The sequence below is a fragment of the Trichinella spiralis genome (genome assembly GCF_000181795.1).
Source record: "Trichinella spiralis strain ISS 195 chromosome Unknown Scfld2, whole genome shotgun sequence".
Lineage (NCBI taxonomy): Eukaryota > Metazoa > Nematoda > Enoplea > Trichinellida > Trichinellidae > Trichinella > Trichinella spiralis.
Genome location: NW_003526941.1, coordinates 4,535,407 through 4,553,729, shown reverse-complemented (window position 1 = coordinate 4,553,729; position 18,323 = coordinate 4,535,407). Strand labels below are relative to the sequence as shown.

Below are 18,323 nucleotides of genomic sequence, written 5' to 3'. Positions count from 1 at the left end.
GCGGGTGTATAAAAATTGACGGGTGATGGGCAGGGAGCGTCAGGGAATAGCAGGCCGAATGACTGGTGTCCACAATGACAATTGTGTCCACTACACTGGGTAGGTTGTGGAGTGGTAGGGGGCCAGGATTCTACTCTGATTATGCGTTGGAAATGTGGTGTGCAGGTATACAATAACGGCGATGGGGTTCACAAATATGAATGTGTACTTGAGGCGTGGTAGGGGGGGGGTATTCCACGCTGATTAGGCGGTGGACGTATGTTGAGCAAGTATACAACCCTGAACTGATGCTGGAAGGGTATGTGACGCATTTACCTTTTGTCTTTTCTTGTTCTGTTTCGCTTAGTGCCCTATTTGCTGCGTGTCGTCCTTTTTCCACTTTTTCGTTTCTTCATTTGTCGTATCTGCAAGAATACTAAATGTTGTATCTAAGATTTTCTCGTTTTATCACTTAGCAAAATTGAAATACTGCAGAAAGTATTTTTAAACAGATGAAATAAATCATTTTAGTTAAAGATACCGCTAGCATAATATGATTGAATATACACTTTCAAGAAATAGTAACATGGATTAAAATGGAATTACTTAACGACAAAACAGAAACAGAGAACGTTTGACAACTTTGCCACTTGCCACGTAAGTCAAACAGACAAGTTCATAGTCACTGATGATCATGCAATTTTTTATTGATCGTTATTTGCATAATGCAGCGCTAGAAATCAGTTTTAGTGGATTGGAAAACTTTCAAGATGAGGAAGTGATTCTAACCTAAAGCTGAGAAATTAGGAACATTGAAAATTAATGCAAAGCGAATCGTTAATACATCAAATGCGCAATATTAAATGGAATTCATTTCAATTTTCTTGGAGAAGGAGTTCAAATGCACAGTTAATTCACTATTCAAAAATTCAGAAATGACCTTGGTATTTCAAATTCAGTCAAAATATAAACTACCTGTGGAAAAACGCCATAACAAGAAAATTGACAAATTATTTTGTTGCTTTGCCAAAACTAACCAAACAAAATCAAATCTAACCAAATCGTAACATAATATGAAAAATCAAATGTACAGTTTTACAGTGAAAAACATCTTATTTATATATTATATATTACAAACTTAAATTATTCAAATAAACTAAGGAATACCTTCACACTTTCTAATTATGCTAAGCCCTGTCTCACAGAATCATCACACACAAGAAATCGCATTTACCTCTGGCCTTCTCTGGTTCTGCTTCGTGTTATCCGCATTTTCACTTTTTCTTTGATTCATTAATTTTACCTGCAAAAATGATATTAAATCAAAACTGTTCTCACTTTATCACAAAGTAGAGTTGCAACAAATGTAATAAGTAACATCTTTTCAATTAAAAGTTAATTATTTAAAATTTCTGACACAATTAGAAAAGTGGAATATTTTTCAATAATTCGAAAACACACTTCAGCGGCAACTTAACGCCACAATGAACTCAGAGAACGTTTCGCAACGCTACCAATTGCCACGTAAGTGAAAGAAAAAAACGCACCCTTACTGATGACACGGCACCTTTATAGAAATCGTTATTTGCATAGTGTTGCGCTATAAACCGGTTTTTAGTGTATTACAACTTTTTGGTGAAGATAAATTGTGACCTGTGCCGAGATATAATACGAACAGAAGAAAGGCACTGTCACATTCTACCAATGAGAACTATATGAAAATTCACAAATGACCTTGACATTTAGTCAAAGTCAAATTCAGTCAAAATATAAACTTTCTGACAAAAATCGCCATAACAAAAATATTGACATAAACAAAACACACCTACGCATATCTGAATTTGAGATTTGAAAATTCAAAAGTGATCTGCATAAACAATCTCATCGCAGAATCTTTTCTCCAAAATATTAGCACACTAACTGCGCGAACTGACAAAATAAATCAGACAAAAAATATAATTCATCTAATGCCTCGCTGACGATCTAACTTTTAAAAATACAATATAAAGTGATTACAATACATATAAATACAAGAAAATGCTCAAAAACCAACGGAAATACGAAATGAGTTTCAGTTTGTTTTAATTGTACATTAGCAAATAGCCACGTCACAAAGCAAACGGAAAGCGCTCTGTTATTGATAACATTAGCGTTACAAGAAAAATTCATTTGCATAATTGAAAAACAACCCTCATGTAGTGTCATTCGATCTAGCAAAACCACAACATACCTGCTCTTTGTATTAAATTTCTTTTGTAAAACAAATTTACTATCTCTTTTGAAAAGTTGGATTTGAAAAAATTAATATTAGCATGCCCAGCAACGTACATTATTGGAACAATTTACATTTATAATATTTATGATATACTGCTACAACTATAAAATATCGTAAAGGACATAGTTCAAAAATTATAAATATTATGTTATTCGTTTACATAAGGAAACTGCAATGTAAATATCTGCTGTAACTTACAATTCGAATTGTTTGCAATATATGTAGAAAATACGCAACTTACCAAACTAAATGCCATCGTATAGATGGGATCCATCTTCTGTTTGTGTAGTGTCATTTAATTACTTAGATTCCATTCACAAAGTGAATATATATTGCTTTTAGTGTGGTGTTGTGTCCACAGCATTCCACTGTTTCCGCACACCATTAGCTTCAAATGAAACTCACACGTTGAACATTATCTAGCGCGACTGTGAACTAGTTTGCACGTCAGCAAGCAATGACCAAGCACTCAGTTACTGATAACACTGGTGTTTCTTAGAAAATTGATTTGCATAATTGAAAAACAACCCGCACGCAGTGCTATTCTCCCTAGCCTAAATGCAATCTTTCTTTTGAAAAAATATTTTTCAATCTCTTTCAAAAATATTTCAAACAATTTGAAATTAAGGTACTGAATTCAAAGGCGGAATTACAATAATTATAAACATTCTATTACTCGATTATGTTAAGAAATTATAATCTCAATGATTAATTATAATTTCAATCAATTACAACATATATTTAAGAAATTTTCAACTCACATAAATTTTCGCATGATTCGGTCCATCTTCTGCTTGTGTGTAGCTTTACTGAATTGCTTGAATTATATTCATAAAGGAAAAATGAAAGATATGAAATTTCTTTCATGGATGTATCTGGACTTTCATCAATTGCAACACTTGTTCGAACAGCACACGTTTATCACATATGAACCAACATGAATCAACCATCAATGAATGATCGCTGTCGACGGATACAAAAGCTGCTGTAGTCTTTCATATTTCTTTTTTGTAGAAACTCTGGATTGAAATAAAATTAAAAAATGCTTTATTAACGGTAATGTTCATTCAAAAATAAAGTTTGAAAAAATTAAAACATGAGATTACAATAATAATCATAGCCTGACGTTCACAGCGTTGCGCATTGACAGATACACAGCGGTGCACAATAAAATAAAAAGTTGTGTAATGGAGAAAATAAGCCGCCGCGGAGTAATGGTCGCGGTGCATGATGGAACTAAATTGCTGCGCCATGGTAAATCACCCGCTGCTGAGTAATGGGCGCAGTGCTTTATGCAAAATTATTGCGTCACCAAAAATAAGTGGCTGCGGAGTAATTGCGCGGTGCAAGATAAAAATGAATTGCTGCGTCAAAGAAAATAACCCACTGCGGAGTAAGGGATGCAATGTATTATGCAAAGTTTCTGGACTACAGAAAATAAGCTAGTGCGCAGTAATAGGATCGGGGCATGGCAAAAATGAAGTTTTGCGCTACAGAGAATAACCCACTGCGGAATAATGGGCAACAATGACAGTAAACAGGCACCAATATTCAGCTTTCCCGTTAATCATTAATTATAAGCTTCTGTTGGATTTCATTTATTTGAACATTTCAACCCATTCTGAAAGCGAAACAATAATTTATTAAAATCAAAGAAACAAACAAGAACTAATAACTGTGTGTCAATGAAATTCACATTCACCGTAGAACTAGTGTATCTGTCGATGGTAAAATAGAAAAAAATGTCATATCTTGGAAGTGAAAAAAATTATTTTTCAAAATAAACTGCTGCAGAAAAATAAAAGTGTATATAACGTGTAAAAATCATTACCTGTCCTCTAAAACTGCATTGTTACTGGTTCTCCACGTTTAGAGCAATGATCCAACCGCTTTTGTGCGTCGTAGCTGGTCAGTCGAGACAATTTTCTTCCAACTGCTTCCAAAAGCTCATCATTCTCTTGTAATGTGTAATAATTCTAATCGCAGAATATTATATTTAGAAAATTGACGTATATGAGTGAAATAACACAAGCGGTGATCAGCGTCAAATGAACACCGCATAGACAAAAGCCAGAGAGAAGAATGACAAAAAAGACCTTGCAGATTTGAAGGTGAAACGGAAGATCAGATTTGCCCAATCAAATTGCGTTTTCAGCAAGGGGATTGTCCTAGCGGTGAAGTTTTGTCAAATAGCAGAAACATACTCAAGCAGTGAAGCAGTATGCATTATTTGCAATATAATCATAACCCTTCTTAAAAATAAAACCAAATTTCTTAAATTTGTGCAAATGTACTTTAAGAACAGTATACTGTAAGTTAAACTTGAATTATTTAATTATTTTAGTACAGTATTAACTTTTTCAGTCTTGTTCATTTGTCCATGGTATCCAGTTTATCCTACCCCTGGTATGTTACATGCTTTTTTGAGTATTTTTTCCTACATCTGAATTGTTTTCATACAAAATGACTTAAGTTTTTTTCCATATACTCAGATCTGTGCTTTGATTTTCTTTTTAATAAGCTAAAATTTATTGTTTAATTTAAAAATGCGTATGGTTTGGTAAAATGTGAATTTTCAAGCGAATATCCAAATGCAAGTGCTTTATATAAAAACAATTTTTCAAATTGTGTTCAATGCTGAAACGGATCATTTAAAAGTATCTGTAAATAACGATTGTCAAATTTAAAACAATTAATTGATTTAACAGTTCTGAAGTTAAATACTAGCAGAATTCATAACATCTTCACAGACACGCTTGTACATCCAAGCATCACCGTTCAGGCGTTTGCGTTTCACGCCGACCATATTCAAATGACTTATGTAGACGATTTCAAATACAACAGTCAACACCACTTTACCGTTGGCATCGGTTGATTTTCCTTTCACAGTCCATCTGGAACATATCCAAAAATTGGTTAGAGAAGGTTAAAGATGATTGTAAATTTTCGCTTACCCATTTCTTTTACAAACGATACCTTTCGACTGAAATACATTAATTAGTGTATTGATAACTTCTTCTGGACTTTTAGACGCTGAAACCGACACGTTTGTAGAAACCTGAAATTTCGCATAAATATATTGGTAGTAGATGAAAGTGATTATTGCTGAAGATAAAAAATAACATGCTCTCGATTTTGCAAGCTTTGCGGGCATTTCTTGAAGTCTTGCTCGTTTTGGAGTCAGTAGATTGATCATTCGATCCACTTTTCGTTCTACACTGGTGAACATTCGTTTCGCTACCTGTGGAGTTGTACGTTTTCGGCTTCTAGGTGTATGTGCTGATAAAGGTGTCACATTCTCTCTTGGTGTAGTATCTTTGTTCATGTTCCTATGATCAGAACAGTAAAAACAATTTGGTTGATTTATTTTAAATTTATGTACCTCAGTTGAGCGCTAAACGGGGTATCCAATGATGATATTCCACTGGGTGTGGTTTGTTGAAGTGGTGTCAGTATTTTACGATTCACTGAAAATAATACATAAATAACATGATTTGTAATTCGTAATATATATATATTTTATCTTTATTATTATCCTTGTTATAGTTATTAGTTTTGTCCTTTTTTCATCGTTGTTGGGATTACTTATTTTCCCAGCTGGCGTTACGTATATGCTGTTCGGTCGCACGGTGTATTTAGAATCGTCGACAATATTCTTTCCATCATCACGAATTTTCAATGCTTTAACTAAATCACTTGCTCTTTCACCGATTTTGCATGGCGCTCTCGCATCACTTGGCAATGGAGGTAGAAATACAAGACCACTACCGATTGCCGTGTGATAGGAATCATCCTTCAAAAAAGAAATGTACTGTTTAAGCGAATGATAATCACAAATAGGTAGGTAATATATACATCTTTCGGTGCTTCGTTCTCAAGATGTAAAGTATCAAGTACTTGCGGTTTTGGACTTTTCTCATTTTGCAAGCGTTCCAAAATTTCTTCGTCATTTGGTTCATCCAACATAGACTCCAAAGAAGCGTGTATAGTTGGCGAGGTAATAAGCTGTAAACGCGTAGAAGTCTATAATTATTTCTTCTTTAAATGTTTTTTCTCATTCTCTGCTCCACTCCATCTTACATTAAGTTTGTTCACAGCACCTGGTTTTGGAGGCAGCTTTATCGGAAGTTTTTTCCTCTTATGATCAAGTAGTATCAAATACGTTGAAGTGATGTAATCATAATTCCACTGTAATTATAAAAAACAGATCTTTCTTTGTCTTTTGAAGAATTAGAAAATTGAACTGAAGTATATTCTTACGTTTTGCAACCGTTGAACTATCGATTCCAGAGTGGTACCTTCGCGAACAGCTATTTCCATCGCACAGTCATGATCGATAATTCCAGGCTGAGTTAAAAAAGTATCATGCGGCAGTGTAAAAATTCATTGCAAATGTAAATCATGCAATGGAAAAAATTCAAATATAAATTAAATTAAAACAGTTAGAAAATCTGTGCCTAATTATACTTAAATTTAAAAATTGCCGCCCATTTTGATAAAAAGTCGGTCATGCAGATTCATTAAAGTTAAACAGTTGGTGAGAAAACAAAATGAAAAAAGTATTTTACTTGGTAAATACTTTGCCATTTGATACTCTGCCTGTAGTCCCCAACTACCCAAGGATGTGTGAGCAGTTCTTTCGCTTTGATACGTTTCGCCGGATCTTTTTGCAGCATGCAACGGAGCAAATTCACGGCATTAGAAGATACGTCTGTTGGTTCTTTGTACTGACCCGACTGCAGAAAGGAAATAAGGATTTATATGTCATCAAGTAAGGAAATAGTGGTATAATAATATTTGCCTGTATCTTTCTATACATTGCTGTAATATTGTCGTCATCAAATGGCAAACATCCACAAAGCAAAGTGTACAATAAAACGCCCATCGACCATACATCAGTCTTTAAATGAAATTAGCGTTATTGATTTTACTGACCACTTGTACATTGTTAATAATAAAAATATGTACTTTGTTTTTTCAAATATTTATTTATGGAAATTTAATGATGTAAAATTTACCTCATTCCCATAGTATGCTTTTCCAGAAATGATTTCCGGGGCAGCATATGCAGGACTGCCGCAGCAAGTGTTCAAAGCGTCTTGCAGGCCATACTGAAGTTGTTAATAAAATAAAAGCTGAGATTACATTATTAAGTATTTCGATTGCATTGCATAAAAGATGAATAGGAAAGTAAGAAAAAATTATACCTCTGGCTTTGCACATAGTCCGAAGTCGATAAGTTTCAAACGCAGGTCATCAGTCAATAACAGATTTTCCTAAAATTGTCAGTAATAAACGTGTCCATTTATATGAAAAAAAGGAAACATGAGAAAGCTTTATACGGGTTTAAGATCTCGATGAGCAAAGCCTTGTTCATGAACGAAAACAACCGCTGCGACAATTTGTCTAAAAAAGTGCCGAGCTTCGGGCTCAGGTAGTCCATCTTTTTTTACAATATAATCGAACAGTTCACCACCAGTGCAATACTGAAGTTGAAAAGTGAAAGTGAAAAAAAACTAATACACGTCTATGCAATTATCATATCATCCACGCACTTCAAGAACTAGAAAGTATTTTCGCTCCGTTTCGATCACTTCATACAGACGACCGATATTCTGATGGCAGAGGTGTTTCAAAGCGTTTATTTCTGTTTGAACTCTTGGTAGATCTTTCTAAAGAATAAAACAAGAACTGTAACAGTCAGTTTGATAATTTAAAAAATTCTGCTATTTTCAAGAATTATAATTCCATTCTAATCATGAGTCTTGTTTTTTTTCGTGTGTAAATTTAAATTATTTTGAAAGTGGAAAAGAACCTTAAGAGCTTTCTTGTCCATGATTTTTATAGCCACAGATCCACCAGTGAGAACGTGCACGCCACGCTTTACTTTGGCGAAACCACCTAGTTTGGAAAAATTACTACGTAAGCTAAATAAAACAAAATAAATCCTTTTTTCAAACCGCTGCCAATAGTTTCGTAAAGCTCGTAGAAACCATTCAGTGCTTCTTGATCGGAAAAAGCTTTCTGCGTAGTCATCATTAAATAACTTTTATTGAAATTCGACGATATTCGCCAGTGTTATTCTAAAATAGATCAAACTAGCGCATTCTACCGTAATATTTGAGTGATGCAAAGGTTCTTTTAATGAACATTTAAACTTTCTCTTTTCAAAAAGTTAATCAGCAAGCAATGCTAAATTTGTATAAAATAAAAATGTATGAATTTGTTTTTTACTTTGAACGTGCTCAATTTAAAATTTTATTACAAAGTTGATTTCAAATTGATATTAATTCATTGATAATGAGAATATAAGTGATCAGCCAATGAGAAAAATTGGGACAAAACGGGAGCGGACAAAGTAAGGCTACCCCGAGCATTCTCATTTATAGTGTTTGTTAAGAGTTTGTAATTTTTTACTTACGTATTAGTTCAAATTTGCTTCACTTTTAATTCAGCTTTGGAAACTATTTTTAATTGAAGGTAGAGATGTTCTTTATTTGGTTCTTTTACTTTTATGTAAATTTTAGACTTGTCTTTTTACCTACTTGATCATGCGATGTTTGATTAATTTTTGAAATATACTTCATTTCTTTAAATAGTTTAAAGTAAAAGTAAAATATAGAGAAATTTTTGTAATTGGTAAAAATAGAATAGCTCGTAGTGGTTGTAATTTTTGACGAATGTATAATTGCATTATTATTTGATTTGTTCTTAATATGAATAGAGCGCGAACCTGAGACGAATGTTGAAAACGACTGTCAGAAAAAAGGCTTTTAATATTCTATACTCGAAACTGGAAAGTGTGATTCGACAGTATGAAAATTTCATCGGGTTAACGGAAGTGCGATCTGCGCAACAGAAAGTTCTCGAAGTGAGTAGTATTATATTTTTATTCTGTTCATTTGTTACAAATTTCCCCCCTTAGATTGCGTTGCAACTCTGTTGTAAGCAACATTGAAGTGTTGTATTAGACGTTTTTTTTCTCATCCAAAAGAACTGAATAATGCTGAATGGAAATTCCATTTAGCAAAGTTGAAAAATATATACGGATTTGAATTTCAGGCTGAAAAGGTTTTCATCGAAATGCAGAAACAACGCAGAGAGAATCAGATACGTATTCACGAGCTGCAAGAGAAGCGTAAACAATTACAATTAACACTTGAGAAGACTTCTCGTGCGGATGATCGCTATTTACAGCTATTGACCGATGAGCACACGTTTTTGAAACAAGAAAAACAACTGATCGATGAATTCCACAACATCGAGGCAAACGAAAGGGAAGCTTTCAGCCTGCTGTCGGCAAGTCTTCGAGAAAGCCACGAAAAAGAGCGCCAGAAAAGTGAACGAACAAAATACTGGTCAATTATCGGTTCGGCTTTTGGGGCGCTGGTCGGTATTATTGGAACTACGGTGAACAATCAACGAAGAATGGTAGAGTTGAAACGAATCGTCACGACCAACAGCCTTGATTCGTCAGAAATTCAGCAGCAGCTGCTGGCCGAACTGCGCGCCTATCTCGCTTTAGCTCGATCCAACACGGTAAGAATATTTATGTATTACAGTGTTTGATTTCTGATTTTCAAGATGAATTTTTAATGTTGCTTTTTTTGTTTTAAAACAATGCTCAAATTTGTTATTGTTATTAATTAATTTTAGATTTTTAGGCTAACAGCTCTGCTGGGATGATAAAAATGTCTGCATGTGCCGATGTTGATGAAATTCGAGATTTGATTTCAACAAAAATTCAAACACAAATTGAATCAATTTCGGAAAAGATGGAACAAATTAGAAATTTGATAGCAGAAAATTTTGTGAAAGGTGAGTCCAAGATGTACGATGATTCAGAATTTTCACAAATGTTGGATAACAACAAACGTTCCATTGCTGTTGGTATTTTGTGTCTCTGTAGTGTGATTGTTTTTGTTGTTTGTTACTTGAAGGATAGATGATTTTTGATAAATATTTCCAACTGTTGGCTATTTTCTATTTCACGAACGCACCACTCACTGCACGTGACGTAATGAACGAATTTTACTTATAAATTGCGAACGAACAAAATAGAAGAGGTAACGAGATGCTTTTTTTCGCGAATCGAAGATGCCATATTTTTCAGCGCTACTGAGCTCTGTGTTTTAATGAACTACGAAGAGATCATCGCGAAAAAAATCGGAAAGAAATATACAAAAGCGCCAGGATCGTTCAAGTGGGTTTGATAGTAAACTTGAAACACTGCTTGACAGCTCATTGTTGGTGTTGATGTGATGTACAGTTTCGCATTCAATTTGCGTTGCTTGCGTAATATGCTGGATTGGCTGAAAAATGAGCATTCATCAAAATTCCATTTTCCCCCCATTTAACTAACAAGAGATGAAGAAAATGTTCTCACGAATCAGTGAACTGCATCCAGTGGGCACATTTGGTGACCAGCAGTTGTTCGGCAACGATCCATAACTGTTGTAATAATCACCGGGAAACGCTCCAACCAAGCCTGCGGCCGTCATACTCGCCGGCGGCACACAAGGATACGGAGCGAAAGGCGATATTGTCATCCGGGACGTGTTCAACATTGTGCCAGGTCTTGCATTGCAACTTTTGTCGGACTTTGCGACGTTTTCCGCTGGCGATGGAATGATAAATCCGGGACCAGTGTTCGAAGATGACAATATTTCACCTAAATTTTTACAAATGAACTGTTTAATTTTTACAAATAAATTCGACAATGAAATTTTTTTTAACAATTTTTATTACTTGTTTAAAAAATTTGCATACTATGTTACTTCATTACTGTTTACTGTATGAACAGCATGGAAAATATTAAGTAGATATTGGAATAATGTTGTCAAATTGATTTTTCAATACTTGAAATTACAACTTGGCAACTTTGTTAGGTAATAGTTTTATTGAAAAAAAAATAAAATTTACACCCATGAAATGCGTTGACTGTTTTCCAGTAGAAAGTACAGAATTGATATGGAAATAGACCGTTACACGCTGTTTTATCTGACGACAATATTTCGATGAAAGAGAGGATCAACAAAAAGCAAATGTCAACGAAGAATGATTAACAAACAATCGACTACAATTCATTTGAAACGAATTACAGGTACGAATTTTATATCGTGCATGGTTGAAGTTTGAATTAACAAATTGGTTGGCAATATAATTCAGAATTCTATGTTCAATTACGAAAATTTGAAATTCAAATTATTCACTAGAGGCAATATTTCATTAGTCGTGTATACTTAGAACGGAACTTTGAATAGTGGAAAGAGGTTTTCTATTAGCTGATGATTCATAAGTGCAGTTCTAAAGTTGAGAAGTGAATTGGAAAAAATGAATTACAAGTGATACGGTAGTAATTAATTTTTCACACTTATTACGTGGCATAAAATTAAGTGTACGTTGATTAATGAATACTGATTATTGATGTGTGCATTGATACTGAAATTTTAAATGCAATGGTGGCTCATTTGACGTTAAATGTGTGTGTGTGTGTGTGTGTGTGTGTGTGTGTGGTATTTTCCAAATGTTTCTCTTAATTGCATCTTGCGCGTATCACGTTGTACAGTCAGAATTCGCCTTTTGAGGAAACGGATTAGATTTCAAAAATGATATATAGTTTTTTGTGTGAAATTATTTTCAAAAACTGAGTTGCAATGTTACAGAAAATCATTTTGAAAAATTGATAAATTAAACGTACTGTATTAAAAGTGAAAAATGAGGTATATCAGAATAGGAAGAAAACTGGTTTGAAAATGTTGTAAAAGTTTGCGAAATTGAATGACGAGAGTGAGAAGGAGAAATGAATGGCGACATTTGTGTTTTGTGATCTGTAGGCAATGGGAAAAAGTTGAATTGATTTAGTTTAGCATTTTATGCGGCACAAAGTATCGGCTATTTGTCATTATTGTATAGGTAGCAGGTTAATTGCGTTTTTGATTGTTCGTCGATCAACGGGAGAAGGAATATTTTCCTATTTAAACATCCGGCCATTGCGCGTCGAGAAAATTCAATAATCACCAATCGTCCCTGTTGAACACCTTTTTGTTGCTACTAATGATGGTGACGCATCTGACCTAGTTTTTTTTCTTTAATATTTATTTATTTACTTTTTATTTTTGAATTTCAAATTGAAACGATTATTATTAATAAAGCTTGCTGCTGCTTTTTCTTGCTTGTCTGTTGAACAACTGGTTGTCACCTTTTTCGGTTCAATTTCAAAATGACACCCGTTTCGACCGTGAATAACAATGAACAGGAAACGCTGGGGGTCGATTTAACAATGCTGGTGCGCGCTCCTTTCCAACAAATGCATTGTAGTACGCATGATGCGCGAAGAGCCGGAAGCTTTTTTCGACATTGACATTGGCCTGATTGGTCACTAGCTTTTATATAATTTAAATATGCGTCTGACAAAATAAAAAAAAGTGAAAATGCTGCTGCAGTTTTTCCTTTTTTTCCCCTCTTTTTAAGGCCACACCCAACTTATTTGAATTTCAGAAAAGAAAAAAGATTAATAGGTTTTTTTTATGCAAAAACTCTATCTTATTTTGACGTACATCATCTCATTCACCAATTGTGTTTGTTTGATTCAACGTGTATAACGTAATTGTAGCAGATGTTGTTATTTATATTATTCATTAATCAAGTCATTAATTCGCTTTCTTCAGCTTGTGTTGGAAATGATTGTTTCGCTTGACTAAATCTGATGACAAATGATTATTTCTTTCTGAATAATAATAGTATAATCTGTATCTGCTTTTCTCTAAATGCTGCTCATTAAGAAACGAAAACCCGTCATTTCTTCTTCTCATCTAATATGTAAATAATGGAAAAAACAAAGGATTCTGATTTTTCAAAAGCTGACAATATGATTCTCAGTTGAAATGGAATGAAAAAATTTAAGAAAAAAAAATTAATTTATATTTTTTTAAATTGATTTTTTCAATTATAAGTTTTCAATGGAAAAATCAGAGGAAAAGACGACATTTTATGATGATTGAGTATTGGAAAACAAAAAGAAAAAATGATTTTTACCTGAGGTTCGTTGTGCGGGTGTAGCCGGGATGTTGGTACCATTGAGTCCTTTACCGTCACAGATGCCTGCCGTTTGCGGCGGCGCCATCAAGTTGAAATGATCTCCGTATGGTGTGGCTGTCATGCAGCCGGTGGGGAAAAGAGTGGTGTTGCTTCCGGCTGTTAGCAAAGCGCCAATATCTGCGGCAACTGTTGCGTAGGGATTTTCCAATTTAACGCGGTTCATCCAAGCCTGAAATGGAATAATTTCTCTGTATAATTCAAAAAAAACAAGACAATACGTATAATTTAGTTTTTTTTTCTTTTGCAAGTGAAAAATTTTTTTTCAAATTTACTGCATTTTGATCGTTTGAAGCAGCGCAACGAAAAGCCGATTGAGTTTTCATATCTGAAAAAATGAAGTTATTATTATCTCACCACATACATCAGCAACTGGTACGCACACATATTACTGTCAGTTTTGCAAGATTTATGTATTTACTGAAAATATATCGTGGTTTGTTGATACCTGAATTATTTTTGGCCACCGACGCCACCAATGCCTGAGATTCAATACCAAGTAGTCCGTTGATTGAATAGGGTCCGATGCGAGAATGTATAATATCCTGAGTGGATTGAGGTGCATAGCTCATCACGTAAGTCGGCGTGGGTCCAACCGGGATTGTGGTGGCTCCATTGCCGGCCGCAGCGACGGTGGCGGATCTTATCAGAGCTCGGTGCTGTTGTGCCTGGGTGCTAGCAGCGTTGGTGACCGTGCTTGTCGAATGACCGTTCTCGGGTCGTACGTTGGTCGTTCCATGGTCACGGGCTGTTTTCATCGGGTTGGTTTGGCTTGCACCGGATGACGAATCATTGGTCTGACGATTGGTGGTCGTCTTTTCGGCAGTTTTATTGCGCACAATTCGATTAATACTGCTCACGCTTGGCACGTTGTCATGATCGCATATACCGTCCGCTAGTAGCCGATCGCGAATTTCCCAAGCGAACATTGTCGGATTTTGTTTTTTGTAATTTGCAATAGCCCCAACTACTTTGTTCGTTGCCACTTTCGGTTTCGAACCACCAATCACGCCTGGCTTGATCGAGCCGGTTTCATAAAATCTGAAATTAATAATAATAATAATAATATTTTATATAGCATGAATGAATGATTGATTGTTTTGCATTTATATTCGAATGTACAAATAATACATGAAATTGCATTGTCAATTGTTTTGTTTTTCCATTTCTTTTTCAATTTCTTTTAAACTTCATAATAGATAGTTGAATTTTGTTTCCCCGGTCAAGCATCTGTTGACTTGTAGTACTTGACCAGCAGCGTGATATCGTTGTCCAGCTGGGCTCGCGGTAGAAGAGACCATTTTCACCCTGCGGGATTCATCATTCATCATTCGATGTTTGCCATTTTGTTAACGTACTGTAAGTTAGTCGAGTTGGCCGGTCACCGCCTGCTCATTATGTCGATACTGTAGTGGGTGATTAGGGGGAGGCGGATGGGGGGGGGGGGTTTCGTAGTGTTTCAATTAAACTGATTGCGGCGGCAAAAGCGCATTGTTGTCAATCGACTGCTTTTCAGTGCAAATGACGGCCGGTCATTGAGCAAAGCAAAGATAGTCGAATGAGACTGAACTGCAGAGGCGGAAAAGCAAGCAGTCCAAGCAAACGACCGTCAACAATTGTTCTGTTGTTTTCACCAAGCGGGGGGTTAACGTCGGCGAGAACCACATTAAAGCTGCCGAGAGTCGGTAACACTGCACAGCTGACCAACTGTTGCTTCTGGTCACCCTGGGTCGAGGTCGAATCACTCGAAATCCAATCCAGTCCAGACTCAGCCTCTGATATTTCCTTCAACCTATCACTTCACTTTTCACATTTTGTTTCTTCTATTTAATGTGAATTTTATTCTAATTTGACTATTGGTTACGTCAGAAGTGAAATTTTTAACAGAAGGAAACCTTTATATATACATATCAAAGAAAAGAAAAATAACTTCGGTACACAATAAGTACTTTGTAATGTTATGTGATTATGGGTTGTGAAAGCAAATTGACAACAGCATCTGGCAAGAGATCAGTTTTTGTAAAACACCCAAGGGATGCATTGCTCTGCTTCTGGTCGCTTTTCATTGCGCATTTATTGACAATTGACAAAGGTCCTCCTTGAACCGACTACAATTGCGCTTAGAAAGGGAACAAGTGTTACACTGGCAGCTTGTTTACCAACAGAATTGGATGCGTGGACAGTGCAAATGACCCTAAACGATGTACGATTTGCGACGACATTGATATTTTCAACGATCGTCGAATATGCAATGAATGAAAAACGTGAAACGCATGCTGTATTGCCTTTAAGCATACAGAGATAGAGAGCGAGAGAGAGGGCCGTCGTCGTTTTACATTTCGATTAAAAGCCTGAAGCTAACTTTGTGACATATCTTCTATCTGAACAGAAAAAATAATATGATTTCTAAAATGCAAGGGAAGGAGCAAAGCTACATGTAGATGAAACCTGAGAGAAAGTTATTTATTTATTTGTTTGTTTTTTTATCTTGTTGTTCCACTCTTTCTTTGAAAGAGAATTTTGCATCCATGTTGGCTATTGGCAGCGGGTTGGTGAAGATTAATAGTAGTGAAAATGGGTCCCTTTGCGATTTGCAATTTGCGTTTCAAACACTTAAGTGAATTAAATTAAAGTCAGCAGAATGCCGATTATTATTATTATTATTGAAGTGAAAACTTTGTGCTTTCCATTGAATTGTGTGTCGTCGCTGTGCTTACTGTTTTAATTTCTCGTGTTTTTTGTGTGAGAACGAACATTTTTTTGGCAAAAATTTTTGGAAAAAGAAAATCAATTTTCAACGATTCAAAGATACATCTGGCATTTTGGAATTGTTGTGTTTGCAACAAATTTGTTAAGAAAGAACGTTCATTTTTCCCACTAGCTGGGTGGTCGGTCAGCTAAGAGAGCTCGGTCGAAAGTGGCCGCATCTGTCAGCAAGTGGCTTGTCGTTGTTAGCAATTTGCGCGCCATTTATTATTTGCCAGCTATTATATTGCATGCACGTTGTCCGTCGGTTCAATGGGGCTGTTTGTCATCGGCAAAAGTCAAAGAGAAAAAAATACTGTCATCCTTACCTCCCGAGAATCTTGGAAACACAACCGTGCGAAACACGAAGCTGCCGCGAGATGTCGCATGGGCGGACTCCTGACTTGGCTAATTCGACGATTCTTTGGCGGATATGATCCGGCAAAGGTCTGCCGTTGACGAACACCCCACCGAGCTGATTGACACCGGTGTGACCTGCAATATTAAAATTAACAACTATAGCAAGCAGATGTAAAAACAAGCAGTTCGACTGGCTATTTTATAGAAAGAAGTTTTTTTTGTCAAAAGGAGAAGCATTTTTTCATTTGCTTTCGTTTTTGTTAAGATCTTGTCAAGCGGGACGGATTTTATTCTATTTGTAGTTGAGAAAAATAGCCGCCTGCGCTGTATTTATATACATTTGCAACAGTTAAACGAAAGGGGAAAATATGAAAAAAAAAGAAAAAATTTTCTATTTCAGTCTCCTTTCTGACATTATATAGGTTTTGTTAAGCAGAACGAGAAAGTTTTTGAGAGAACAAAAATGACTTGAAATCAAACCTCCTCTTCAACAACAACAGTCACTACATACTTCAGCAACTCTACACGCACATATTACTGTCAGTTTTACAAGATGTATATATATATATATTTATTTATTTATGTATTTACTGAAGATATGTCGTGTTTTTTTTCAAATTATTACACTACGATTCGGTTCAATGTTGATTATTGGTTGATAAAGTGTTGATTATATTTGTAAAGCGCTTACCGAAAGTTATCCAACTAGATCTGAAATCGACACTATGATCAGAGGTGGATGCAGATGTTGAAGTTGGCAATCGTAGCATGAAAATTAAGTTTAGGCGAACAAAACGGCAAGCAAACAAACAAGCAAGCAGGCAAACAGACAAACAAACAAATAAATAAATGAATGTGTAAAATACAATGTCACTAGATTTGTCTGTATTTTTCTCGGTGCGCTCGCGTGTGCGAAAAGAAAATCTAATACAAGGCGATGAATGTGTAATGTGTTCTTTTTTATTTTAAAAATCGAATGGGTGCGTTGGGGTGAAAATAAATTGACCCGCGACGAGACAATTTGTCAAGTGTTAATGGCCGGCGGATGTCGGCGGTAACAATGATTATGAATGCAATGAAACTGGCAATTGTCATTAATGGTGCAACGGAAGGCGCCGTGTCGTGTTTCTGCCGCGTTAGGAGGCTGAAAACAATTGACCAACGGTGGCTATCGCGAAAACGTGATTTGCTTATTCGGTTATGGACTCGGCGTGAACGCTTGTTAAGCAAGCGCCGAACGCGGGCGGCCGTGATCGGCTAATTGAATCAAGCGCATCCCTTCCTAAGCTGAAACGCAAAGCCAAGTCGACTTGATCACTTACTTCGGCATTGGTCGTAATCCATGATGGCTGAATATGATTTTGTCGACGACGTTGTCGATGCGGAATCAGCGGCGTTCAACAAGAACGAATTCATATTTCAAGCAACCCGGAAGCAAGTTCAAACGAAACAAATAACCAAATTATACAGAGGCGAAAAGAAAGGAAACGAAGAATGAAATCTTTCTTTTTGTTCTTTTTTTTTCTTCTTTTCAAAATCCACAAATCTCTGATCCAATCAATAATGACTGACGATCGTTGTAATAGAGAAGTGAAGTAATAATTGTAATAATAATAATAATAATAACTGCAGCAGCACCAAACAACAACAACAACAACAACAACAGTAATACTAATAATAATAAATGGTTGTAATACTCTGTTCCAACTGTGCGGTAAAACACAGTTCTAAGCTTAGTAGTGTTTTATGATGATTGATGCGTTCCAACTGGAAAAGGATGCTGCTTGCTTTGTTGACCAATCGTGACGACCATATACGCCTCATGCCTACCTCTATCGAATCAGCTCATTGGTCAAGGTTTACTGTA

The 18,323-nt window shown here is 35.6% G+C and overlaps 4 protein-coding genes across 4 annotated transcripts; 1 reads left to right on the top strand and 3 right to left on the bottom strand.

Moving 5' to 3' along the window:
- Positions 1–350: 350 nt before the first annotated feature.
- Tsp_03507 (hypothetical protein) lies at positions 351–2,549 on the bottom strand. The gene is made up of 8 exons (XM_003379808.1): positions 2,496–2,549; positions 2,029–2,214; positions 1,897–1,962; positions 1,755–1,814; positions 1,609–1,690; positions 1,479–1,579; positions 1,214–1,282; positions 351–404 (listed from the first exon to the last, which is right to left on the bottom strand). The coding sequence occupies exons 1-8, from the start codon at positions 2,547–2,549 to the stop codon at positions 351–353; spliced, it is 672 nt and encodes a 223-aa protein (XP_003379856.1).
- A 2,218-nt stretch (positions 2,550–4,767) lies between these two features.
- Tsp_03506 (putative maternal embryonic leucine zipper kinase) lies at positions 4,768–8,290 on the bottom strand. The gene is given in 16 exon segments (XM_003379807.1): positions 4,768–4,775; positions 4,979–5,148; positions 5,209–5,312; positions 5,460–5,583; positions 5,637–5,721; positions 5,840–6,047; positions 6,110–6,277; positions 6,335–6,442; positions 6,515–6,601; positions 6,823–6,990; positions 7,273–7,365; positions 7,462–7,530; positions 7,597–7,740; positions 7,819–7,926; positions 8,070–8,181; positions 8,193–8,290. The coding sequence occupies 16 exon segments, from the start codon at positions 8,288–8,290 to the stop codon at positions 4,768–4,770; spliced, it is 1,854 nt and encodes a 617-aa protein (XP_003379855.1).
- Positions 8,291–8,996: 706 nt separating this feature from the next.
- On the top strand, positions 8,997–10,203 carry Tsp_03505 (coiled-coil domain-containing protein 51). Its single transcript, XM_003379806.1, has 3 exons — positions 8,997–9,125; positions 9,317–9,793; positions 9,919–10,203. Exons 1-3 carry the CDS (start codon positions 8,997–8,999, stop codon positions 10,201–10,203), a joined length of 891 nt encoding a protein of 296 aa, XP_003379854.1.
- Positions 10,204–10,611: 408 nt separating this feature from the next.
- On the bottom strand, positions 10,612–17,872 carry Tsp_03504 (putative paired box protein Pax-2). Its single transcript, XM_003379805.1, has 6 exons — positions 17,779–17,872; positions 16,426–16,591; positions 13,800–14,392; positions 13,627–13,679; positions 13,292–13,523; positions 10,612–10,925 (listed from the first exon to the last, which is right to left on the bottom strand). Exons 1-6 carry the CDS (start codon positions 17,870–17,872, stop codon positions 10,612–10,614), a joined length of 1,452 nt encoding a protein of 483 aa, XP_003379853.1.
- Between the last annotated feature and the right edge of the window lie 451 nt (positions 17,873–18,323).